The sequence below is a fragment of the Phocoena phocoena genome, chromosome 13 (assembly GCF_963924675.1).
Source record: "Phocoena phocoena chromosome 13, mPhoPho1.1, whole genome shotgun sequence".
NCBI lineage: Eukaryota > Metazoa > Chordata > Mammalia > Artiodactyla > Phocoenidae > Phocoena > Phocoena phocoena.
This window is the reverse complement of record NC_089231.1, coordinates 87,430,834-87,451,550: the sequence shown is the minus strand read 5'-3', so window position 1 is coordinate 87,451,550 and position 20,717 is coordinate 87,430,834. Positions and strand designations below refer to the sequence as shown.

Sequence of the window (20,717 nt, the reverse complement as noted above, 5' to 3'; positions counted from 1 at the left end):
AGGTAATAGAACTACCCCTTCTCTGGGCGTGGGACGTCCTCCTGTCAGGAGCTCTGAACTGTCAGTGCAAATGAGAATCAGCCGTGGCGTCCGTCAAAATGGAGATTCACTGGCTTAATCGGGAGGTCTCGCCTGGGAGGTCTCGCCTAGGAGGTCCGCTCGTTTTCTGGAGCTGCCGTAACAAATTACCACAAACTGGGTCACTCCATTCATTCTCTCGCAGTTCTGGAGGCCTGAATCCCAAAGTCAGGGCATGGGCAGGGCCGCGCTCTCTCTGGGGGCTCTAGGGGAGGAGGCTTCCTGCCTCTTCCAGCTACTGGGGGCTCCAGGCACCCTCTGGCTGTGGCCGCATCCTTCCAACCTCTGCCTCTGTCATCACTGGCCTTCTTCCCTCAGTCTCTGTGTGTCCTTTTCTGTCTCTTACAGGGACACTCTCATTGGATTTAGAATCCACCCTAATCGAGTCTGACCGCATCTTAACTAATTCCATGTGCAAAGACCCTATTTCCAAGTAAGGTCACAATCTGAGGTGCTGGGTAGACAGGAATCTGGGGGGATTCAATCCACTATCGTAGGTCTGCAGAAGATCTTGGAGTCTGCCTTTGTTAGATTTTATTCTTCTTTGGCAATATTCCACATGGTTTCAACTAACAGTGAAATGCAGTCAGTCCTTATCTTACGTAGCACCCTGTTAATAGAAACTCAACCATCGGAACCATGACCTTGGTCCATGACCACTCAAGGGGAGGAACCTGCTGGCATGAACCATTCTCCACTAACACAAGACAAATCGAGGGCTGCCTGGAGGAAAGGACATACTAAGAAGCTCGTGTCATAGGTGGTGCTATAGACTGAGGGGTCTGTGTCCCTCCAGAACCCGTACGCTGAAACCTGGTACCCAATGTGATGGTGGCAGGAGGTGGGTCCTTTGAGAGGTGATTAGGTGAGGATGCAGCCCTCACTTTGGGATTAGTGTCCTTTATAAATGAGACCCAGAGAGCTCCCTCACGCCTTCCACCCTGTGAGGACAGAAGGAAGACATCCGTCTATGCAGCAGGTAGCGGGTACCAGATCTGATGGAGCCATTATCTTGTCCTTCCAGCCCCCAGAAATGTCAGAAATAAATGTCTGCTGTTTGTAAGCCACCCCATTTGGTCATTTATTTTTTAATAGCAGCCCGAGCTGACTAAGACAGGTGAGTTCTGCAGAAACAGATGCTGAGCTGGAATTTGGGGCCAAGATGTCTCGGGTCGTTTTTTATTTTTCTTTGTTGGCCTATCTGCTCAGCATGTAAGGTCTTACAGTTCCCCCACCAGGGATCGAACCTGTGCCCCCTGAAATGGAAGCGCAGAGTCTTAACCACTGGAACGCCAGGGGAGTCCCAAGATGTCTCTTAGGGATCAAGCCCTGTGAAGAGAAAGAGGGAGAGCGTCAGGCAGGGGGAGAAATCGGGCCACAGCAGGGGCTCTGTCCCCTGCCGGCTGAACTGCTGGGCGGTGCTGCCTCCTCTCTCATGCACCTGGCGTGACCTGCTACAGGGAGGTGACCTATGCAGCTCAGGCAGAGCCCAAGGGGAGACAGAGAGGGCTGGGTGCTGACTGCAGTCCATCCCGAAGGAGCGTCTGGGTGATGGCCCTCGAGGCCTCCCAGCCGCCCCCCACCCCCCGACCATTAGGCCTCCTAATCTGCCCCCACCCTCTGTGGGTTTCACTGCTTCCTTACATGTCCTCCTGGAGCTTTTATTCAAACATGAAGATGCTGTTACTTCCTCCTGCTCTGTGGGCTGCTATAGGCTGGGTCCTCAGGACTCTTTCCAAGGCAGAGAAACCCCTTCCTTGCTCTGCCACGGAGAGACCCCGGGGGTCTGAAAACCACGGAAATGCCTTCTCTCACAGTCTGGAGGCCAGGAGGCTGCAGACATGCTCCGTCTGGGGGCTCCAGGGGAGAAGCTGCTCCAGCTGCTTGTAGCAGCCGGCATCCGTTGGCTTGTGGCCACGCCACTCCAGCGTCTGCCTCATCTGCTTCTCTGCACGTAGGCCACTGTTCGTCTGTGTCCATCCTCCTCGGCCTCTCCCGCCTATGGACACTGGGATTGCATTCGGGGCCCGTAATCCAGGATGCTCTCATCTCACAACCTTGCATTTAGTTACATCCACAAAGACCCTTTTTCCATAGAAGGTGACATTTACAGGTTCCAGGGATCAGGGCCTGAAATCTTTGGGAGCCATCATTCAGCCTTCCACAAGACGGGGTTCAGGAGACCCTGCTCCCCCAGGCAGGCTCTGGAGTTTGAGAGGTGCTGCAGAGGTTATCCTAAGATGTGCTCATACAGCCCGCGTCTGGCCACAGACTGCCCCAGGGATGAGCAGGGGTGGGGAGCCCCCCCCCACTGCCAGGCATCTCCAGTGAGGCCAGGGCAGTCAGAGGAAGCCCTTCAAAGTCTCTCCCCGTCCCTCTCTCCTTCTCTTCCTTTGCTGCTTCCTCTGGACCGCCTTGAAAGTCTTTGGAAGCAACAAGAGACCAGGAGAGCCAGCAAGACAGTGGCAGCCGTAACTCGCAGCACCCGGGTTGAGTCACAAGCGGCACCAAAAAGGAAAGACCTCTGATGCCTCCTAGGCTGGAGTCCCGTCCGTGCAAGGACGGCAACAGGCAGGTCCCAGCGGTACCGCAGGCTCACAGCCGCGCTTTTTTCACGAGCATCCGTCCCCCCACCAGGCAGGTGTCACGCCCCCAAACTGCCCAGCACACAGGCTGAGTAGACCCCAGTTGCTTACCTGCAAAGTCTTACCCCCAGGAGCCCTCAGTCTTTATATTCTCCTCAAATTCCTCTGCAGCTTCACGCACACCGTCCTCCAGGATGCAGCCTGAAAGGCCCCGCGTGTCTCCTCCCTGACTTTAACGTTTGCTGTGCAGTTTTAATCACGAGAAAGTCATTAGCCGGAGGCGGGGAGGTCCCACACCCTGGCATTCAGGGATGAGGCGTGAGTAGCCTGTTTAAGACGAAGACCTCTGGCCCCTGGCGCAGGCCCCAGTTCCATTCTTGGCTTGTTTCGAGTTTGCAAGAATTAGGATTCTCTCAGCCGCCATCTGATAATCTTATCTGTCTTCATGGATCTCATCCACCCAGCCCTAGCCTACTCCATCCGTTCATTTGGTGCGTTCTTTTTTTTTTTTAATTATTTTGTTGAAGTATGAAACAACGCCATTTGCAGCAACGTGGATGGACTTAGAGATGGTCATACTTAAGTAAGTCGGACAGAGAGAGACAGACATCATGATATCACTTATAGGTGAGATCTAAAATATGGCACCAATGAACTTATCTACGAAACAGAAACAGACTCACAGACCTAGAGAACAGACTTGTCGTCCTCTTTTTATTAAAATAGATTATTGTTATCAATCAGATTATGCCCAGGCATGTTGCAGTGGTCTGGATAAGCTCCATTGATGCGATGTGACAAATAGTCTGAAATACCCGTGACTTCAAACAAGACGTGCACCTGCCACCCATGCCGCCTGTCCCTTGTGGCTTTGTGGGGGGCTGTCCCTGTCACAGACTCTCGGAGCCCAGGCTGGAGGGGCAGTCACCACCTCCTCCCCCGCCGGGCCCCAAGCTGGAGGGACGGGGACCTCTGGAAGGCCCCTCGTGGGAAATTAAAATGTTCCCACAGGAGGTGACCCGTGTCGGTTCCACTCAGCTCATCGTCGACAGGTGAGTGAGACAGGTGAGCCAGAAGGACAGTCCCACCACGCCACCAAGGAAGAACCAGGTGTGGTTGGCAAACAGTTTTAGTGATGCTTCCACGCGCAGAGCGAGGACAGGGGCCGGGCACGGAAAACCAGAGGGGCCGGGGGCAGAGATTTACAAACCTCCCATCAAATGGGGGTGCTGTTCTTATTACTTGATGTAAACACACACACACACACACACACACACACACACACACACACACACACACACACACACACACAATCTCTACCTCAGTGCTCCGTCCCTCCGACCCAGCACTGCCCTTCCAAGTCCGGGGCATCAGCTGCCCCCACACGTGTCTGCTAAGAGCAACTGCTTGGGTGTCAAGCCCTGCTTTCCCTCTGCTTACCTTCCTCAGCCCTTTTACCCGTGTCTAGCCCCAACTTTTTCTTATCTCCTCAAGGAAAAAACACAGAGTTTTAAAATCAAAACAACAAAACATGAAGACTGAGCACACCAGGCACCTGCACCTCTCATCCACAGGGGTTAGGGGAGGGGCTTCTACCCACGATGATCTCCACGTGTCTTTTCTTAGAACCCCTGGTTTGGCAAAGAGGGCCCGGAAAATTAAGGTCATGAAACAGCTTCTTTTTCTGAAACCAAGTCTTGTCAGTATTTCCTCTCTCTCTCTCTCTCTCTCTCTCTCTCTCTCTCTTTCTCTTTCTCTCTCTGTCAGCTTATCTGTGGCAATTCAGCCTGATTCAGACTTGAAAGGGGTAAAAAGAGAAAAGCCTAGATTCAAGACTCGCCAGCCCTGAAGAGGAAAGGGCCGTGGCCAGGACACAAGTTACAGCAGAGCCCCGTGGGCTGGTTCCATTCTGCCTTTCATCAGATTTAAGTACTTCCGCTATAGGAGGGTCACCAGCTCCAGCTCAGAAATGGACCCGGGCCCGTGCTTCCCTCCGAGTCACTGACCGTCCCCTGGATGCTAAGCCTGCCAGTGCCCCCACGTGTGTGCTGTGCCCTTGTTCCCTCACCGGGACGATCAAAGGGGCCGTCATTAGCAATCCTTTCTAAGATGTTTGAACAACCTAGTGATTTCTGCTTTGCTTTTCTTCACACCCCTCCAAGTGCTGGAGGGAAGGCCCGCATCCTTTAAAAAACAACAGACTGCGAGAGAGCATCCGGGCAAGAGTGATGCCCATGCCGGAGGCGGGGCAGCTGGGGCAGACTTGGGTTGAGTCTGGTCTTTTCCACTTCCCAGCTGTGCGTCCTTGGGAAATGGTACCTAATGTCTTGGACCTCAGGTTGACTTCCCGTGAAATGACAGTAACGGCACCCACGTCCTGGGTCCTCGTGACCACTAACTGGGACCACACCTGGGATGGGTTCAGCTGCTCGGCCGGGCACGTATTACGTGCTCAATAAACCAGGGGCCTTGCTCCTGCCCATCTTCCCTCCAAACTCAACCAGCCAAGCCCCAGAGCCGGGAAGGAGCCCTCGTGGCCTCTGCCTATCCTCCTCTCCCTCTCTGTGGCCGTCTCCTGCTGGGACAAATGACCACAAGCCCGGTGGCTTAAAACCACACACATTAGGGACTTACCTGGCGGTCCAGTGGTTAGGACTCTGCGCTTCCACCGCAGGGGGCGCGGGTTCAATCCCTGGTCAGGGAACTAAGATCCCACAAGCTGTGCGGTGTGGTCAAAAAAAAAAAAAAAAGTGACTTGAAAACCACACACGTTTATTCTCTCGCAGTTCTGGGGGCAGAAGTCCTTCATCAGCTTCACAAGATATCGGCAGGGCCGCACCGCCCCCAGAGGCTCTAGGAGAGAATGATTCCCAGCCTCTTCCAGCTTCTAGAGACGCCTTCCTTGGCCCTGGTCTGCATCCTCAAAGCCGGCCGTGTAGCATCTTGCTTTGGTGACACATGTCCTTCCTCTGTCACGGTGGTCGAATGTCCCTCTGTTCCTCTCCTATAAAGGCACTCGGACTACGTTTAGGGCCCACCTGGGTAATCTAGGGTAATCTGCACATCTCCAGACCCTTAATCACACCCGCGAAGTCCTTTTTGCCAAATAAGGTAACGTACCAGTTCCGAGGATCAGAACCTGGTATCTCTGGGGGCCGTCTTCATGCCACCACACGACCCCACAGCTTGGCCCCAAGTCTTGGTTAGGATGAACACAAGCTCCCCTGGGGAGCTGGGAGACAAAGACAAGGGGACAAGGTCTTTTCTTTGAACCTGGCTTTTCCGTCACACGTGGGCAGAGGGGAGCAGCCTGGTAGACCAGCACAAGCTGAGATCATGGATTCCACAGCCAGACCCCAGGGCCGTATCTCGGGGGCACAGTCAAGCTCCTTTAACTCTCAGCCTCCTCATCTGGAATATGGGACTGATGGGAATGCTCGTCTCGGGGTCGTTCTGAGGATGAAATGAGCTGACGTGGGCCTGGATTAACATGTCTGGATTCTCTGGAAAGCAGAGCCTGAGCCACGGACTGGAGGGCGGTGGGTGCATCTGGGGACTGATTCCGGGACGTGGAGGCGGGAGTGGGGGGCAGGACAGGACACCTAAATGGAAGAGATGGGAAATGAATTACTGAGCTAGTTACCACGGTGGGCAGGTGGGGAGAATCCCACTGAGAGGCTCCCAGGAACCGTGAGGAATATATCTCGGAATCTGCCCGCACAGCGAAGATGGGAGCTTGTCCGCACATGACTTACTGAGGATGTTCTCTGGAGACATCCGTCTGGGAGTGAGGGAGGCCGGATGCAGAAAGGGGACAAGCTGAGCCGGGATGGTTTCAGATGAAATCGAGCCTCGGCTGATCCCCAGAGGAGCTCCGGGTCATGAACTATACACACGGTTCGTCCCTCCTTGAGGCAAACCAGGAAGTCATCATCGGGCAAAAAGGTGGGCTGAGCGGTACAGAGCACCCGGGCAATTCTGCAGGTTCGGCTCCAGCGCCTAAGGGCAGTCTGTCAGAGGAGGTAGAGCACGGATTCTCAACAGAGCAGCTGCAGCAGGTGGGGGCGAAGAGCTCCCAGGAGAGGTGGATGGGCCCCGCGGCCTCTGTCATCACAGCCTCTGCTGTCTCGGAAAGCAAAGTCCAGTGTCCACGTTAGGACCAACTCCTCGTGACTGTGACCCCAGGAGAGTCACGGCACTGCTTTCCTCCTCTGCTTTCTCTTGCTCTTGCTTTGGGATGTGACAAAACCTCATACGTCGCCCACCCTTCTCTCCTCCTAGGTTTCCGACAGATGTGACTACGTCTTTGTCAACGGGAAGGAGATGAAGGGCAAGGTGAATGTGGTGGTGAACTTCACGTACCAGCACCTGACCAGTCCTCTGGAGATGATGGTGTGGGTGCCCCGTCTGCCGCTGCAGATCGAGGTCTCGGACACCGAGCTCAACCAGATCAAGGGCTGGAGAGTCCCCATTGTCTCCAACAAGAGGTGGGTGTGCAGGTCAGGTGCCATAGCAGAAACCCAAGTCAAGTGCGCTTGGGCTGAAGACGGAAATTTACAGGGTAGCCGATTTCAGGCATGTCTGGTTCCAGGGGTCCATTGGTACCCTAAGGACTGGGTCTCTCTCCACCTCCTGGCTCCTGCTTGCTTTGTGTTGACTTCATCATCGATCAGACTTTTCTCATGAGGTTCCAGACTTTCACTCTACCTTCTCCGTGACTGTGCAGGGAGTACATCCTCTTTTGCTCAATAGTTCATGCAAGAATCCTGGAGTTAAGTGTTATCCTCACTTGGGTTATATGTCCATTCCTGATCCAATCACTGTAGAGGAGGAGGAGGAGGGGGAGGGGGAGGGGGAGGAGGAGGAGGAGGAGGAGGAGGAGGTGAGGGGGAGGAGGAGGGGGAGGGGAGGAGGAGGGGGAGGGGGAGGGGAAGGAGGGGAGGGGAGGGGGAGGGGAAGGAGGGGAGGGGGCGGGGGAGGGGGAGGGGAAGGGAGAGAAAGGGAGGGGAGGGGGAAGGAGGGGAGGGAGAGGGGAAGGGGAGGGAGAGGGGAGGGGGAGGGGAAGGAGGGGAGGGGAGGAGAAGGGAAGGGGGCGGGGGAGGGGGAGGGGAAGGGAGAGAAGGGGGAGGGGAGGAGGAGGGGAGGGGAGGGGGAGGGGAAGGGAGAGAAAGGGAGGGGAGGGGAGGGGAGGGGGAGGGGAGGAGGAGGGGAGGGGAGGAGGAGGGGAGGGGGAGGGGGAGGAGGAGGGGAGGGGGAGGAGGAGGGGAGAGGGAGGGGGAGGAGGAGGGGAGGGGGAGGAGGAGGGGAGGGGTGGAGGAGGAGGGGAGGGGAGGGGTGGGGGAGGAGGGGAGGGGAGGGGTGGGGGAGGAGGGGAGGGGAGGGGCGGGGAGGAGACAGAATACACTGATTGGCCTGCTAGGCTGCAGCCACATCCCCCTGGCGGGGGCCAGAGGAGCTAGGGAAAGAGGTCAACCCTGCCTGAACCAAGAGATCAATACCAGGAGGAGGGAAGAATTGATTCTTGGAGGCCCCAAGCAACAGAGGTCCACTAGACCTCTGTCTTAACAGATGCTGCCTGACCTGGGCAGTGTCTTTGTCCCTCCAGCCCAGAAACACTGAGACCAGTCTCCCTTGGGGAGGTGAAGCCCGTGGCCTGTCACCCGTGTGCCTCTGGTGGCGTTAGATGGACTGACAAGTCTGCACCGCCCACATCAGGCAAATAAACAGGCATCAGGTACAAAGAGAGTTTTGTTCAGAGACTTGGTCACCTTGGAGAAACCCATGCGTAAGGAATCGTGTACAAGGGACTTGTAGAAAGTCAAAAGGGAGCATGCGAAGCATGAGACCAGGACATATTCCTGGAGTCTGGGTACTCAGCAGGGAGGAGTGAACTGGTACTTAGGTGAGGGGCAGTTTATATTCCTTCCCTTGGAAGTCCACCCCTTTGAGTTCTTATGGCACCTGGGAGAGGGCAGGGCTTCAGGAATGAAGGCTTGGGTCCTGCGTGCCGTTGGAAGATGGTTTCAGCAATGACCCTTTCCTTAACCACAGGGGTTTCTGAGGTTGAGTTGGGAGCATGGAGTTCAGCGTGATTACTGACGCTACTGAGGGAAAGTGGGTGCAGGGAAGGACTCGCCCAAGGACTGGCCGAGTGTGATCGTGAACAGTCCAGGTGCTGTCACGACTGTCCAGCTCAGATACGGCAAGAGAACCACTTCGAGGAGTGAGCAGCTCTTCTGACGGGGACCGTGATGGTGCTGGGAAGGACTGACAGCACATAAGGCATCAGATGTTGAGGGAGCAGCTAACATCTGCCTGCTGCCTGGTCCTTTCTACATTTATTATCACAAAACACCTTACCTTGAGTTAAACACTCGCTTCCCTCGTGTACTGGTTTGTAGGGCTATACTGGTCACCCAGAGCCTTACTGTATTAATTAGCTATTGCTACATAATTGAGTGGCTTACCCCAAAACCAGGTGGCTTAAAAGAAAACCCTGTCATCGCACAGTTCCTCTGGATCGGGAATCCAGGCCAGGCTTAGCTGGATCTCTCGCAAGCTACAGTCCAGTTGTCAGCGGGAGCTGTAGTCTCATTACAAGGCTCTGCTGGGGAAGGACCTACATCCAAGCTCATGTGGTTCTTGGGAGGTCTTAGCTCCTCACTGGCTGTTGGCCAGAGGGTGCTGCTTCCAGCTGTAAGGTGTCTCCATAGGGCCGCACACAGCACGGCAGCTGACTTCACCAGGGCAGGCAAGAGAGAAGAACCTGGGGCTTCCCTGGTGGCGCAGTGGTTGAGAATCCGCCTGCCAATGCAGGAGACACGGGTTCGAGCCCTGGTCTGGGAAGATCCCACATGCCGCAGAGCAACTGGCCCCGTGAGCCACAACTACTGAGCCTGCGCTCTAGAGCCTGTGCTCCGCAACAAGAGAGGCCACGATAGTGAGAGGCCCGCGCACCGCGATGAAGAGTGGCCCCCGCTCGCCGCAACTAGAGAAAGCCCTCACACAGAAATGAAGAGCCAACACAGCCATAGATAAATAATAAATAAAATTTAATAAAGAAAGTATACAAGTAATAGAAAAGGAAAGCAAGATTAATTTTAAAAAAAAGAGAGAGAGAAGAACCAAGGAAAGAGGGCTGAACACAAGTCATAGTTTCTTAAAACCTAATCTTGAAGGTGACATCCCATAACTTTTGCTGTAATTTTTTTTTTTTTTGGCCGCACGGCGCGGCACGTGGGATCTTAGTTCCCCGACTAGGGATTGAACCCGTGCCTCCTGCATCGGAAGTCTTAACCACTGGACCGCCAGGGAAGTCCCGCTGTAATCTTTCATTGGAAGAAACTTTTACTAGGTCCAGCCCACACCCAAAGGGAAGGAGATTTCACAAAGTGAATACCAGGAGATGGGGCTCATAGGGGACACCTTAGAACTCTGCTGACCACACCAGCCCATTCTGACTGGTCAGCGCTCAGGCCACAGCAGGGCTCCGATATTCTGAGCACCAACACCCCGGCCCAGGCTGTGAACTCCCCGAAGGCAGGCCTCATGCCCACTCACCTCTGCAGCCCCTGCCATGCTTCACCCCCAGCCCCCAACCGTTGACCCGACAAATCAGCATCTGTTCAATCGAACTGACCCCTTGACAGGCCAGCTCGGGACAGTGAGGAAGAGGAAGAAGATGAGAAGAAAGGCCGGGGCTGCACTCTCCAGTACCAGCACGCCATGGTGCGGGTCTTGACTCAGTTTGTGGCTGAAGTGGCTGAGCCCGGGGGGCAGCTGGCCCACCTGCTGGGCTCCGATTGGCAGGTGGACATCACGGAGCTGGTAAATGACTTCATGCAGGTGGAGGAGCCCCGGATTGCCAAGCTGCAAGGGGGACAAGTCCTGATTGGCCAGGAGCTCGGGATGACCGCCATTCAGGTAAGACCCCCAGGGCAAGGCCTCTCTGTGTTCCTGTCACGTCTCTACCCAGACGAGAACTCGGCCATTTGTTGTCACTTAGAGCGATATCTATTTTTATTTTTTTATTGACGTACAGTCGACGTACAATGTTGGGTTTGTTTCAGGTGTACAGAAAAGTGATGCAGCTATACATATGTATACATCTATTCTTTTCAGATTCTTTTCCATTATAGGTTATTACAAGATATTGAATAGAGTTCCCTGTGCTGTACAGTAGGTCCTTGTCGTTTATCAATTTTATATATAGTAGCGTGTATATGCTAGTCCCAAACTCCTAATTTATCCCCCCCCTTTCCCTTTTGGTAACCGTGTTTGTTTTCTATGTCCATGGGTCTATTTCTGTTTCGTAAATAAGTGCACTTTATCATTTTCTTAGATTCCACATATAAGTGACAGCACATGGTATTTGTCTTTCTCTGTCTGGCTTACTTCACTTAGTGTGATAATATCTAGGTCCATTTCTGTTGCTGCAGATAGCACTATTTCATTCTTTTTTTGATGGCTGAGTAATCTTCCATTGTATATCTGTACCATATCTTCTTTATTATTCATCTGTAGATGGACATTCAGGTTGCTTCCATGTCTTGGCTATTGTAAATAGTGCTGCTATGAACATTGGGGTGCATGTATCGAATTAGAGTTTGGTCTAGATGTATGCCCAGGAGTGGTATCCCTGGATCATATGGTAGCTCTATTCGACAGTATCCATTTTCAGAGTGAGTAGACTGAAAGAAGCTGTCAAATAAACAACAGAAGAGGTATAATGATGGACTGGCTTCTCAGGATGGGTCATGTTTGAAACTCCAAGACATTATTTGTCTCTGAGACATGGTGGATGTTACTATCTTGGGACAAAAGCTCTAAAAATAAAGCTACTATATGATCCAGCAATCCGACTCCTGGGCCTATATCTGGAAAAGACAAAAACTCAAATTCAAGAAGATACATGCACCCCAATGTTCACTGCAGCACCATTTACAACAGCTGAGACATGGAAGCGACCTGAATGTCCATCGATGGATGAATGGATGAAGAAGATGTGGTACATGTACACAGTGGAATACTACTCAGCCATAAAAAAGAATGAAATACTTTGCAGCAACATGGATGGACCTAGAGATTGTCATACTAAGTGAAGCACGTCAGACAGAGAAAGACAAATACCATGTGATAGCACTTATATGTAGAATCTTAAAAAATGATGCAAAGGAACTGTTACAAAACAGAAACAGCCTCACAGACATAGAAATCAAACTTATGGCTGCTAAAGGGGGAAAGGTCTGGGGAGGGATAAACTAGGAGTTTGAAATTAGCATATACACACTACCAGCAAGGACCTACTGTAGAGCACAGGGAACTCTACTCAGTACTCTGTAATAACCTATATGGGAAAAGAATCTGGAAAAGAACAGATACACGTACATGTATAGCTGACTCACATTGCTGTACACCTGACACTAACACAACATTGTAAATCAACCATACCCCAATATAAAATAAAAGTTTTGTAATTGAAAAATATTTTTTTAAAAAGCTCTTGGGGTGGGCTAAGCTCATCAGAACCCTGGGTGTGGCCAGCAGCTTCTCACGTGGTCACTCCACCTCACTGACCATGGCCACCGAAAAGCTTCCCATCCCACCATCATGCTCAGCCGTCTCCACCAGGGCCCAGCCTGCCACGTGATGAAACCTGGAGCATTTCAGAAATGTACTGAAGGAAGCAACACAGTTACTCTGATTCCACTGGTCTTGTAAGCACCTGCTGCTAAGAATGGATGGGGGTGAACCAGTATGCAACATGGGAGCTTTGAAACAAACACTTTCACAAGACACAGTTCTGGGAGGTCACTTGGGAGTCACTTACCTTCTGTCTGAGAGCAAATATTGTTCCTCAGTGACTGCCCCATTTATAGAAGAGGTGATCATCCAATTAGCCAAACAGTGAGGTTTACTCTATTGGATTGTAGAAGGTTTCCAACATTCTGGGAAATGGGCTGATATTTAAGAGAGATCATTTTTGAACCCATTATTATCAAATGATTGAATTAACCCTGAGATGTCTCATTACAATAGAATATTGCAGCTATCAGTTGGAGAATACATTATAAAATTTTCAGTCTATCAGAAACAAAATGTTTTTATTTGTACAGTCAAGAAAATGTAATTTTGCTGTTAACTCTGTACTGTTTTATTAAAAATGTTTTATAACTTTGCTTTTAAATTTTCACATGAAACCATTTGCAGATGACGTACTTAATTTAATAAAATACTTTAGCCACTGGAAAAAAATAAAAATAAAAGAGATCATTTTATTCAAGGGGGAAAGTAAATTACTTTGAACTGGGACTCAGGAGTCACATGCTCCAGTGCTCTCTAAAAGCTGCGAAGGTACCCTCTGTGAGGAAAGCAGCCAGGGCGTCAGGTGAAAGAAGATGACTGAGTTGGGCCCTAAGCGTTAGGAGGACAATAGGGAGTGGTGAGGAGTGTGGCAAAGGGAGGCTGATACTCACCTCCAAAAGGTGCCAAGAGGAAATGGGAGCCCAGTGTGGAGAGATGCTGCAACTTTTCCAGAATAGCTAGAAATCTATCTTTCATACGAAATCATCCGTTTTTTAAAGATGGCCGTTCATCCCATTTTGAAGTATTACGTCAAACAAAACACATCTGCCCCATAGACAAGCACTTGTAATCTTCACAGTTGACTTTTGCCTGAAAGATCTAAATTAAAGTTGATCCGTGGGCTAAAGTGATGCTGATATCTGGAAACTGGAACCGAGACGACAACTTGACACTAACCACTCAAAATGATCATTTAAATACAAAGACGCAATGAAACACTGTTCAGAAATCAGGTATTTCTGTGAAAATCAGTGAGTGCGAATGGGCCAGCTTCCCATGCGTGAAACATGAAAATTGTCCTAGTGGGGCATCTGCTCCTGAGACCCTTCGTTTTTCCCTCTTATTTATGGCCACTGAGTCCTCCTGAGTTATAAATTCATTTGGCCACTTTCTTCTGGGGACGCATGTTTCATACCCAGCGCCATTCAAGGTGTCCCAACCAGATTTAGAAACTGAAGAAGGTATTTGAATAGAAATATGGGGCTTTGATAAAGGAGTTTAATGAATCCAGGGAAAGCTATCTTGAGATACATCTTCATAAATATCACCAACAACTTGAAAAGAGAAATACGTCAAAAAAGCTGGGGAAGGGAGAATGAAACCTGTTTCACCCAGGTTAAGGATTCGTAGAGGGGAGTCTATGTCAGCACTCTGTAACTTGGATGAGGGGCGGGGGGAGCAGAGGTGCTTCCACAGACAATCTTGCGAAGCAGGATTTCCTCCTCAGGGTCTAAACCGAACAGAAGCTTCATTCCCCAGGGCATCACAGGTGTCCAGAGACAAATGAGACTTTGGGACGTCGGCGTCAAGGGTAGGACTCGCAGCTGAGTTTATCAGAGGACGGAAGCTGATATTCCAAAATGCAACCGAGTGTCACTGCTCCGTGTTCCCCGAAGTGTGGAGTGCGAGCTCCCGGTGACACACAGGATGCTTTAGGTGGTACATGGACCGACCGTCTCTTCTTTGAGTGTAACTGGTCATTGGCAATCACGTGTAGAAGAGAGAAATATAGAAATATATAGCTAGGATATCGAAACCGTTTTTCTAGGACGCTATGAAGCTTTTTAAAACAAATTATTTACATAAAATGATTTTAAACAAAATATGCACTAAGTAATAGTAGAAATGATCCATGCTGTAGAAGAATCGTAAAGTTAGTACTGAAATGAATGAAAATGTTAATTCTTCCTCTCAGGGTCTGAGGGCAGTGCATGGTAGGCAATGGAGTTTATTTGTTGCTGTGGGTGGGATGCCAGGTCCTACCCCATCCACTCCTTGATACCATCTTGCTGTTACTTAAAAAATGCGCTATATTTTCACAAGCAAGCTTTATCTTTTAGAAGAAGGCATGAGTGGGAAAGACCCGTTTTTGCTTCTCTGGCTCTGTCTGTCCCTATCCACCCCCTGCACGGAGCATCGTTTACACCATTGGGGGGATTTCTGGAACCACAGAGAGCTTTTCCTTCCTATGTCGGTTCTGCCTTTCAGATCCTGTCGCCTCTGTCGGATGCCATCTTGGCCGAGAAGACCATCACCGTGCTGGACGAGAAGGTGACGATCACAGACCTCGGGGTCCAGCTGGTGGCAGGGCTGTCCCTCTCCCTGCAGCTCAGCCCTGGGAGCAACAGAGCCATCTTCGCCACCGCGGTGGCTCAAGAACTTCTGCAAAGGCCCAAACAGGTGTGGGGTGGGGATGGGGTACCGTGGGAAGGGGTCATATGTCAGGGGGGTCACACAGCAGGCGGGTCACACCAGGTGAGGTCACTCATCAGGTGAGGTCACACACCAGGTGAGGTCACACACCAGGTGGGGTCATATATCCAGGGGGGTTACACATGGGAGGGTGGGTCACACACCAGGTGAGGTCACACACCAGGTGAGGTCACACATCAGGTGAGGTCACACCCAGGTGAGGTCACACACCAGGTGAGGTCACACCCAGGTGAGGTCACACACCAGGTGAGGTCACACCCAGGTGAGGTCAAACACCAGGTGAGGTCACACACCAGGTGCGGTTACACAGCAGGTGGGGCTCACACCAGCGGGGGACTCCCACGTCTCTTGGGGTCACGTGGTGGGGTTGCCTCACATGTCAGTGGGGTCGTTCACTGGGTGGGCTTCCGCCTTGAGCAGGTCACACTTCAGGTAAGGTCGCACAGTGGGGTGAGGTCACGCGTTCGATCAGGTTGCCTGTGTGGTGGAATCACTAATTGGGGTGGAGGGGTCCCGCAAAAGAGTGGGCTCGCACATCGGGCGCTCCGCAGTCTGGAGAGGCGTTGTGAAGGGGCAACCGTGCAGCCTCAGGCGTCCCAGTCCCCCCGACGGAGATGCCAGACCCCAAGGTTGCCAGGAGTGATGGATTATAGGGCACCAGGAGCCAGAGAGGCTGGACGCAGTCCCCTCGCGCCCCATCCGCGTCATGACCTGTGCTGCTTCTCCACCCCCGCCGCCAGACGGTCCTGGCTCTGGACCCCGCTGACCTCCCAGAGCAGTGGGGTGAAAGCGAGGGCGGGCACAGACTCCAAGGAGGGGTCCACAGCCTTCCGCTAAGTCCCTGCTCAAAAAAATGGGCTAACGGGTCTGGGGGTCGGAAGGAGATTGAAGGAGATGCTTCCACATTTGTCATTTAGCTCAGAGCAGCAGTAACAAGCCGGTGGTGACATCAGTCATGGCCTTCTTTCTCTTTAGTGGAAACCAGCGTGCGCTAATGGTGTGTTGTGCGTATGTGTATGTTTGTGTTACGTATGTGTTGTGTGTAGTGTGTGTTGTGTATGTGTACGTGTTGTGGTGTGTATCATGTGGTGCGTGTTTGTGTGTTGATACGATGGTTTCCAAACAAAGAGGACTGTTGGAAGGGCACTTGGAAACGTCATCTGATCTCCTCCCTCATCTGAGATGGAGAAACTTTATTTCTTAGAAGGAAACTGGATGGAGACTTTGGTGAGCCTTGTTTAATGCCCAAGGACGGTGGTCTCAGGCTCCTGATTCTGTGCGCCCCATGAGGCAGGACTGTCCTCCTGTGGGGATGCTAGAAGGCCTCCAGCCCACATAGGGGGTTTTCGGGCAGCTTTCCTTATTGGTCAGGAGCGCTTCCTGGAAGCTCTCCCCTCGGCAGGTACATGGCCATCTCTTGCACCTGCTGAGGCTGTGACTATGTTTGGGCAGGAAGGTGGGCTAAGCTGTACCTGCCCCTGGACACACAGAGCCTTACCATTTTCCCAGCCCGTACCCATCACTGAAGGCTCCCCTGCCAGCTGTTAGCTAATCCCTTGTCCTTTCACTGTGGTCTTTGTGTGCAGGGGTTTGGATTAGAAAGCACTTGAAAGTGGATGATCTCAATAACGGATACGAATTCTTGCCAAAGACAAACCTCCCTTTTCTCAGGGCATGATGCCAGCCAGGTTGCAAGTTACAGATAGCAAAGGAGAAATAACCCGAGGCTTCTTCCTGTCTTCCTGGGGCGATCAAATCAGGTGACTGCCAGTTAGGAGTTAAGGAAGCGATAAGACACAGTTAGAATAGGGCTACAGAGCTAATCCATTTCCGACATGCAGAGCTAGGCACGTGACCCTGAGGTTTGCTCCATGCTTGCTTTGAATGGAGCTTAGTCCCTGCCTGCAACTTGGCTCTGACATTTCAGTTTCAAGAAATCCAATGTGCATTTGAATTTCCTGCTGCAATTTCACAGCCAATCCGAAGGCCCAGGTAAACCGAGGTCACATCCAGTGGCTTCTGCCCTGTGTCCTGGAGGCATTTTCCACTTAGCAGCCACCCCAAGCCGATGGCTAACAAGGTCGGTATTTACTGGCTGTGCTGAAGGAGAAGCAGAGACCACCAGTCATATGTGAGAAGCTCCCTTCTCAGTTCAAGGACCAGACACCACCAGGTAAACTTAACTTCTGTCGTGGTCAGTGGCTCTTTGGTTGCAAGTAAGAGAAATCCCCTCAAGCAAGTTTAAATAACACAGGATTTATTACAAGGATAGTGGGACCCTCTTAGACCCCAGCTATAAGAACTTGGGGAGACTGGGGGGTCGACAGTCTCTCTCACGTCCATCGTCTGATTAAATAAATGCTGTGCCCAGACATTTGCTTACACCTGGTCCATCGTGGGGCTCCACAGTGGGGCTTCATTCTCCAGTCTTACATGAGCTCCGACACATCTTCCCACCACTAAGTGCTTCACTCCCATCTTAATGTTAGTTAATTTATTTATTTGGGCTGTATTGGGTCTTCGTTTCTGTGCGAGGGCTCTCTCTAGTTGCGGCGAGCGGGGGCCACTCTTCATCGCGGTGCGCGGGCCTCTCGCTGTTGTGGCCTCTCCCGTTGCGGAGCACAGGCTCCGGACGCGCAGGCTCAGCGGCCATGGCTCACGGGCCCAGCTGCTCCGCGGCATGTGGGATCTTCCCAGACCGGGGCTCGAACCCGTGTCCCCTGCATCGGCAGGCGGACTCTCAACCACTGCGCCACCAGGGAAGCCTCTCCCATCTTGCTTATTTCAAATTGGAGGGGGAGATGCCGGCTGGCTCAGAGCTGCAGAGATGAATGGCTCTGACAGCAGCCGTCCTATGGGTCCAATCAGCTGTGGCCAGGTGGGCAGGCACACAAGCCTCTTAGGGCTGTGCATCCTTCTAGGTTTGGGGTGGAGCAGCTTCTCCGGGAGCTAGGAGGAGGGAGGAGGGAGCAATGGGCCTCCCAGTTTGCTGTCAAGGCCAATGACATCGTCACTGAAACTGAAGGCTTAGAGGTTATCTTGTCTATTACAGTCTCCCTGGACAGACCAGTCCCAAGGAAAGCTGGTCTAAAGCAACAAAGTAAAAAGACAAGGGATTGAGATGGACACAAGTCTTGACCCTGGCTACTTTTGGGTCTCCCAGTTTCCCCCAACTGGTTGGGTTGGAGAGTGGAAGGGAAGACAAAGATTCTCCCAACAGAAAGCTTCCTAACCCCTCCCAACCCCAACCCCAACCCCAACCCTAACCCTTCCCAACCCCAACTCTAACCCGACCCCTAACCCTCTCTCTGGCTGGTTGGTTTTACTCTTCACCTCCAAGCCAAGACTGTCCACAAGCCAATACAAACCCATCCTTAGATGTTGATGTAGCAGGACCAACACAACCAAAGCCTGCAGCCCCTCTGGGGCACCCTTGTCTAGGTCAGGGGTTTTAACCTGTGTTGTGAGTAATGCACGGCGACTCGGTGTTAAAGCAACTTAAAAATAACGTAATAAATATTTTTCGTTTAAACGTGTAACATTTGTAAATGAGCCCACTAACCGGTAAATCTCCGTTGATATGTAGTTGATAACTCTGCAGAAGTAGATCTTGCACCGCAGAAAGAAGCCATCTTTCTTTCAACACCTCAGGAAAGAAAGTAGATCTTATTAGGGAGGGTTATTCCTGGTCCTGTTTCATCATTGTCATTTTGCTGTTGTAGTTTTCTTTGGCTTCTACATCTTTACAAGAATTCATTTTCTTTCATACCCTCACTACTTCTTGCCTCTTATTTCTACACTGCATAAAAGGTTTCCCTTTGTTCTTGGAGTATTATCTTTGTGACAGAGTGTATGTTTTTACTAAGACTTTGTATTCAGTGAGCTTTGGGACCCGTTTTGATGAACTTACTTTTTTTCTTCAACAGGAAGCAGCCATCAGTTGCTGGGTCCAATTCAGTGATGGCTCTGTCACCCCCTTGGATATTTACGACACGAAAGACTTCTCTCTGATGGCCACATCACTGGATGAGAAGGTGGTCTCTATCCACCAAGACCCCAAATTCAAGTGGCCTATAATCACCGCTGAAGCCGAGGGACAGGGTGCCCTGGTGAAGGTCGAAATGGTTATTTGTGAGTCATGCCAGAAATCCAAACGGAAGAGCGTGTTGGCTGTGGGGACAGCCAACATCAAAGTTAAATTTGGCCCAAACGATGCCAATCCCAACACCAGCGACAGCAGACACACGGGGGCAGGAGGTCACCTGGATAATAATGTCAGCGACAGAAGACCCAAGAAACCCTCCCAAGAATGGGGGCGTCAAGAGGGACGGTACTACGGCAGTTCTTCCGTGGGCCTCATGGAAGGAAGGGGCTCCACCACGGAAAGGTCCACCTTCCAGAAGAGCCGTGGCCAGGAAAGCCTTCTGGATGATGACAGCCATTTGCAGACCATCTCCATTGACCTCACCAGCTTCCCCGCCCAGGTGGACCTGCCCAGAAGCTATGGGGAGATGGGTGAGGATGACCTCACGCAGGCCTCCAAAGGGCTGAGCGACTTGGAAATTGGGATGTACGCCCTGTTGGGTGTCTTCTGCCTGGCCATTCTGGTCTTCCTAATAAACTGTGTGACCTTTGCGTTAAAGTACAGGCACAAGCAGGTTCCCTTCGAAGAACAAGAAGGTATGAGTCACTACCATGACTGGGTCGGGTTGAGCCACCGGGCCGAATTGTTGGAGAATCACATCAACTTGGCTTCCTCCCAGGATGAGCAGATCACCGCCATCGACAGGGGCATGGATTTCGAAGAGAGTAAGTATCTCCTCAGCACAAACTCCCAAAACAGCATCAATGGACAACTGTTCGCATCTTCAGGACCCACACTCATGGATGGGAAGGATCAGAAAAGTGAGCCCCCGACGTCCCCTACCTCAAAAAGGAAAAGAGTGGAATTCACCACTTTCACCACCGTCTCTACGGATGACAGATGCCCCGCCGTGAACTCCATAGCGACCAGCAGTGAGGATGCCGTGAAATGGGTCTGCCAGGATCTGGACCCTGGGGGATGCCAAGAGTCACGCGGCTACATGGAAGGATTACATGAAGATGTGTAAGCCGGGCCTTCACAGACATTGGTTCTCACTCACCTTTCGGCCTTTAACTTGGGGATGTGGGGCAACCGTGTGCCCGGTGGGGAAATAAAAAGACGGGACAAGATCAGGGTGACGCTATCCACAGAGCCACAGACAATGACCCTGGCTCCCCCGGGACGGCCCCGAGTTGGAATTGATGTCCACATTCCAGGGTCCAATGTTTCTGTCAGTGTTTGTTAAGGGGTTTATCATGCACGGCAAGATTCTTACATTGGAAGAAAGATGAGTTCTGAATCACTGAACTTCAGAGAACCTCCAGGAGAGAACAATCCCTCTCTTGCCATCTCACTTTCTTTCATCAAAGCCACACAGCTGCCGTATTCAGTGTTGTGGACCACAGGAGAAAAATGAGACTCAGGTTGGGCTCAAGGGGATGGATGGGAGGAAGCGTGTCATTGGACCTCGGGCAGCACATCTGGCTGTGAGCATATGAGCAGAGGTGGAGTCTAGCGCCACCTAGAGTCAGATCTTGGGAAGCAAGAGTTTCGAGTTTCAGGTTATTATCTCCCAAAGGCTGGGGCAAAGCAAGGCAATCGCTGACACGGATTGAAAGGGAACAGGAGGGTAAATAGGCCACCAGTACCTTTGTAACTAGATGCCAAGAACA

The 20,717-nt window shown here is 51.7% G+C and overlaps 1 protein-coding gene across 1 annotated transcript in view; it reads left to right on the top strand.

Annotated features, from left to right (window-relative positions):
* TMEM132D (transmembrane protein 132D) overlaps positions 1 to 20,071 on the top strand; it is a 644,149-nt gene extending 624,078 nt beyond the window's left edge. Inside the window, exons 6-9 of the mRNA XM_065890030.1 lie at positions 6,945 to 7,150; positions 10,313 to 10,586; positions 14,736 to 14,927; positions 18,887 to 20,071. Of these exons, the coding sequence (XP_065746102.1) occupies positions 6,945 to 7,150; positions 10,313 to 10,586; positions 14,736 to 14,927; positions 18,887 to 20,071 (1,857 nt within the window). The remainder of the gene's footprint in view (positions 1 to 6,944; positions 7,151 to 10,312; positions 10,587 to 14,735; positions 14,928 to 18,886) is intronic.
* The last annotated feature ends 646 nt before the right edge of the window (positions 20,072 to 20,717 follow it).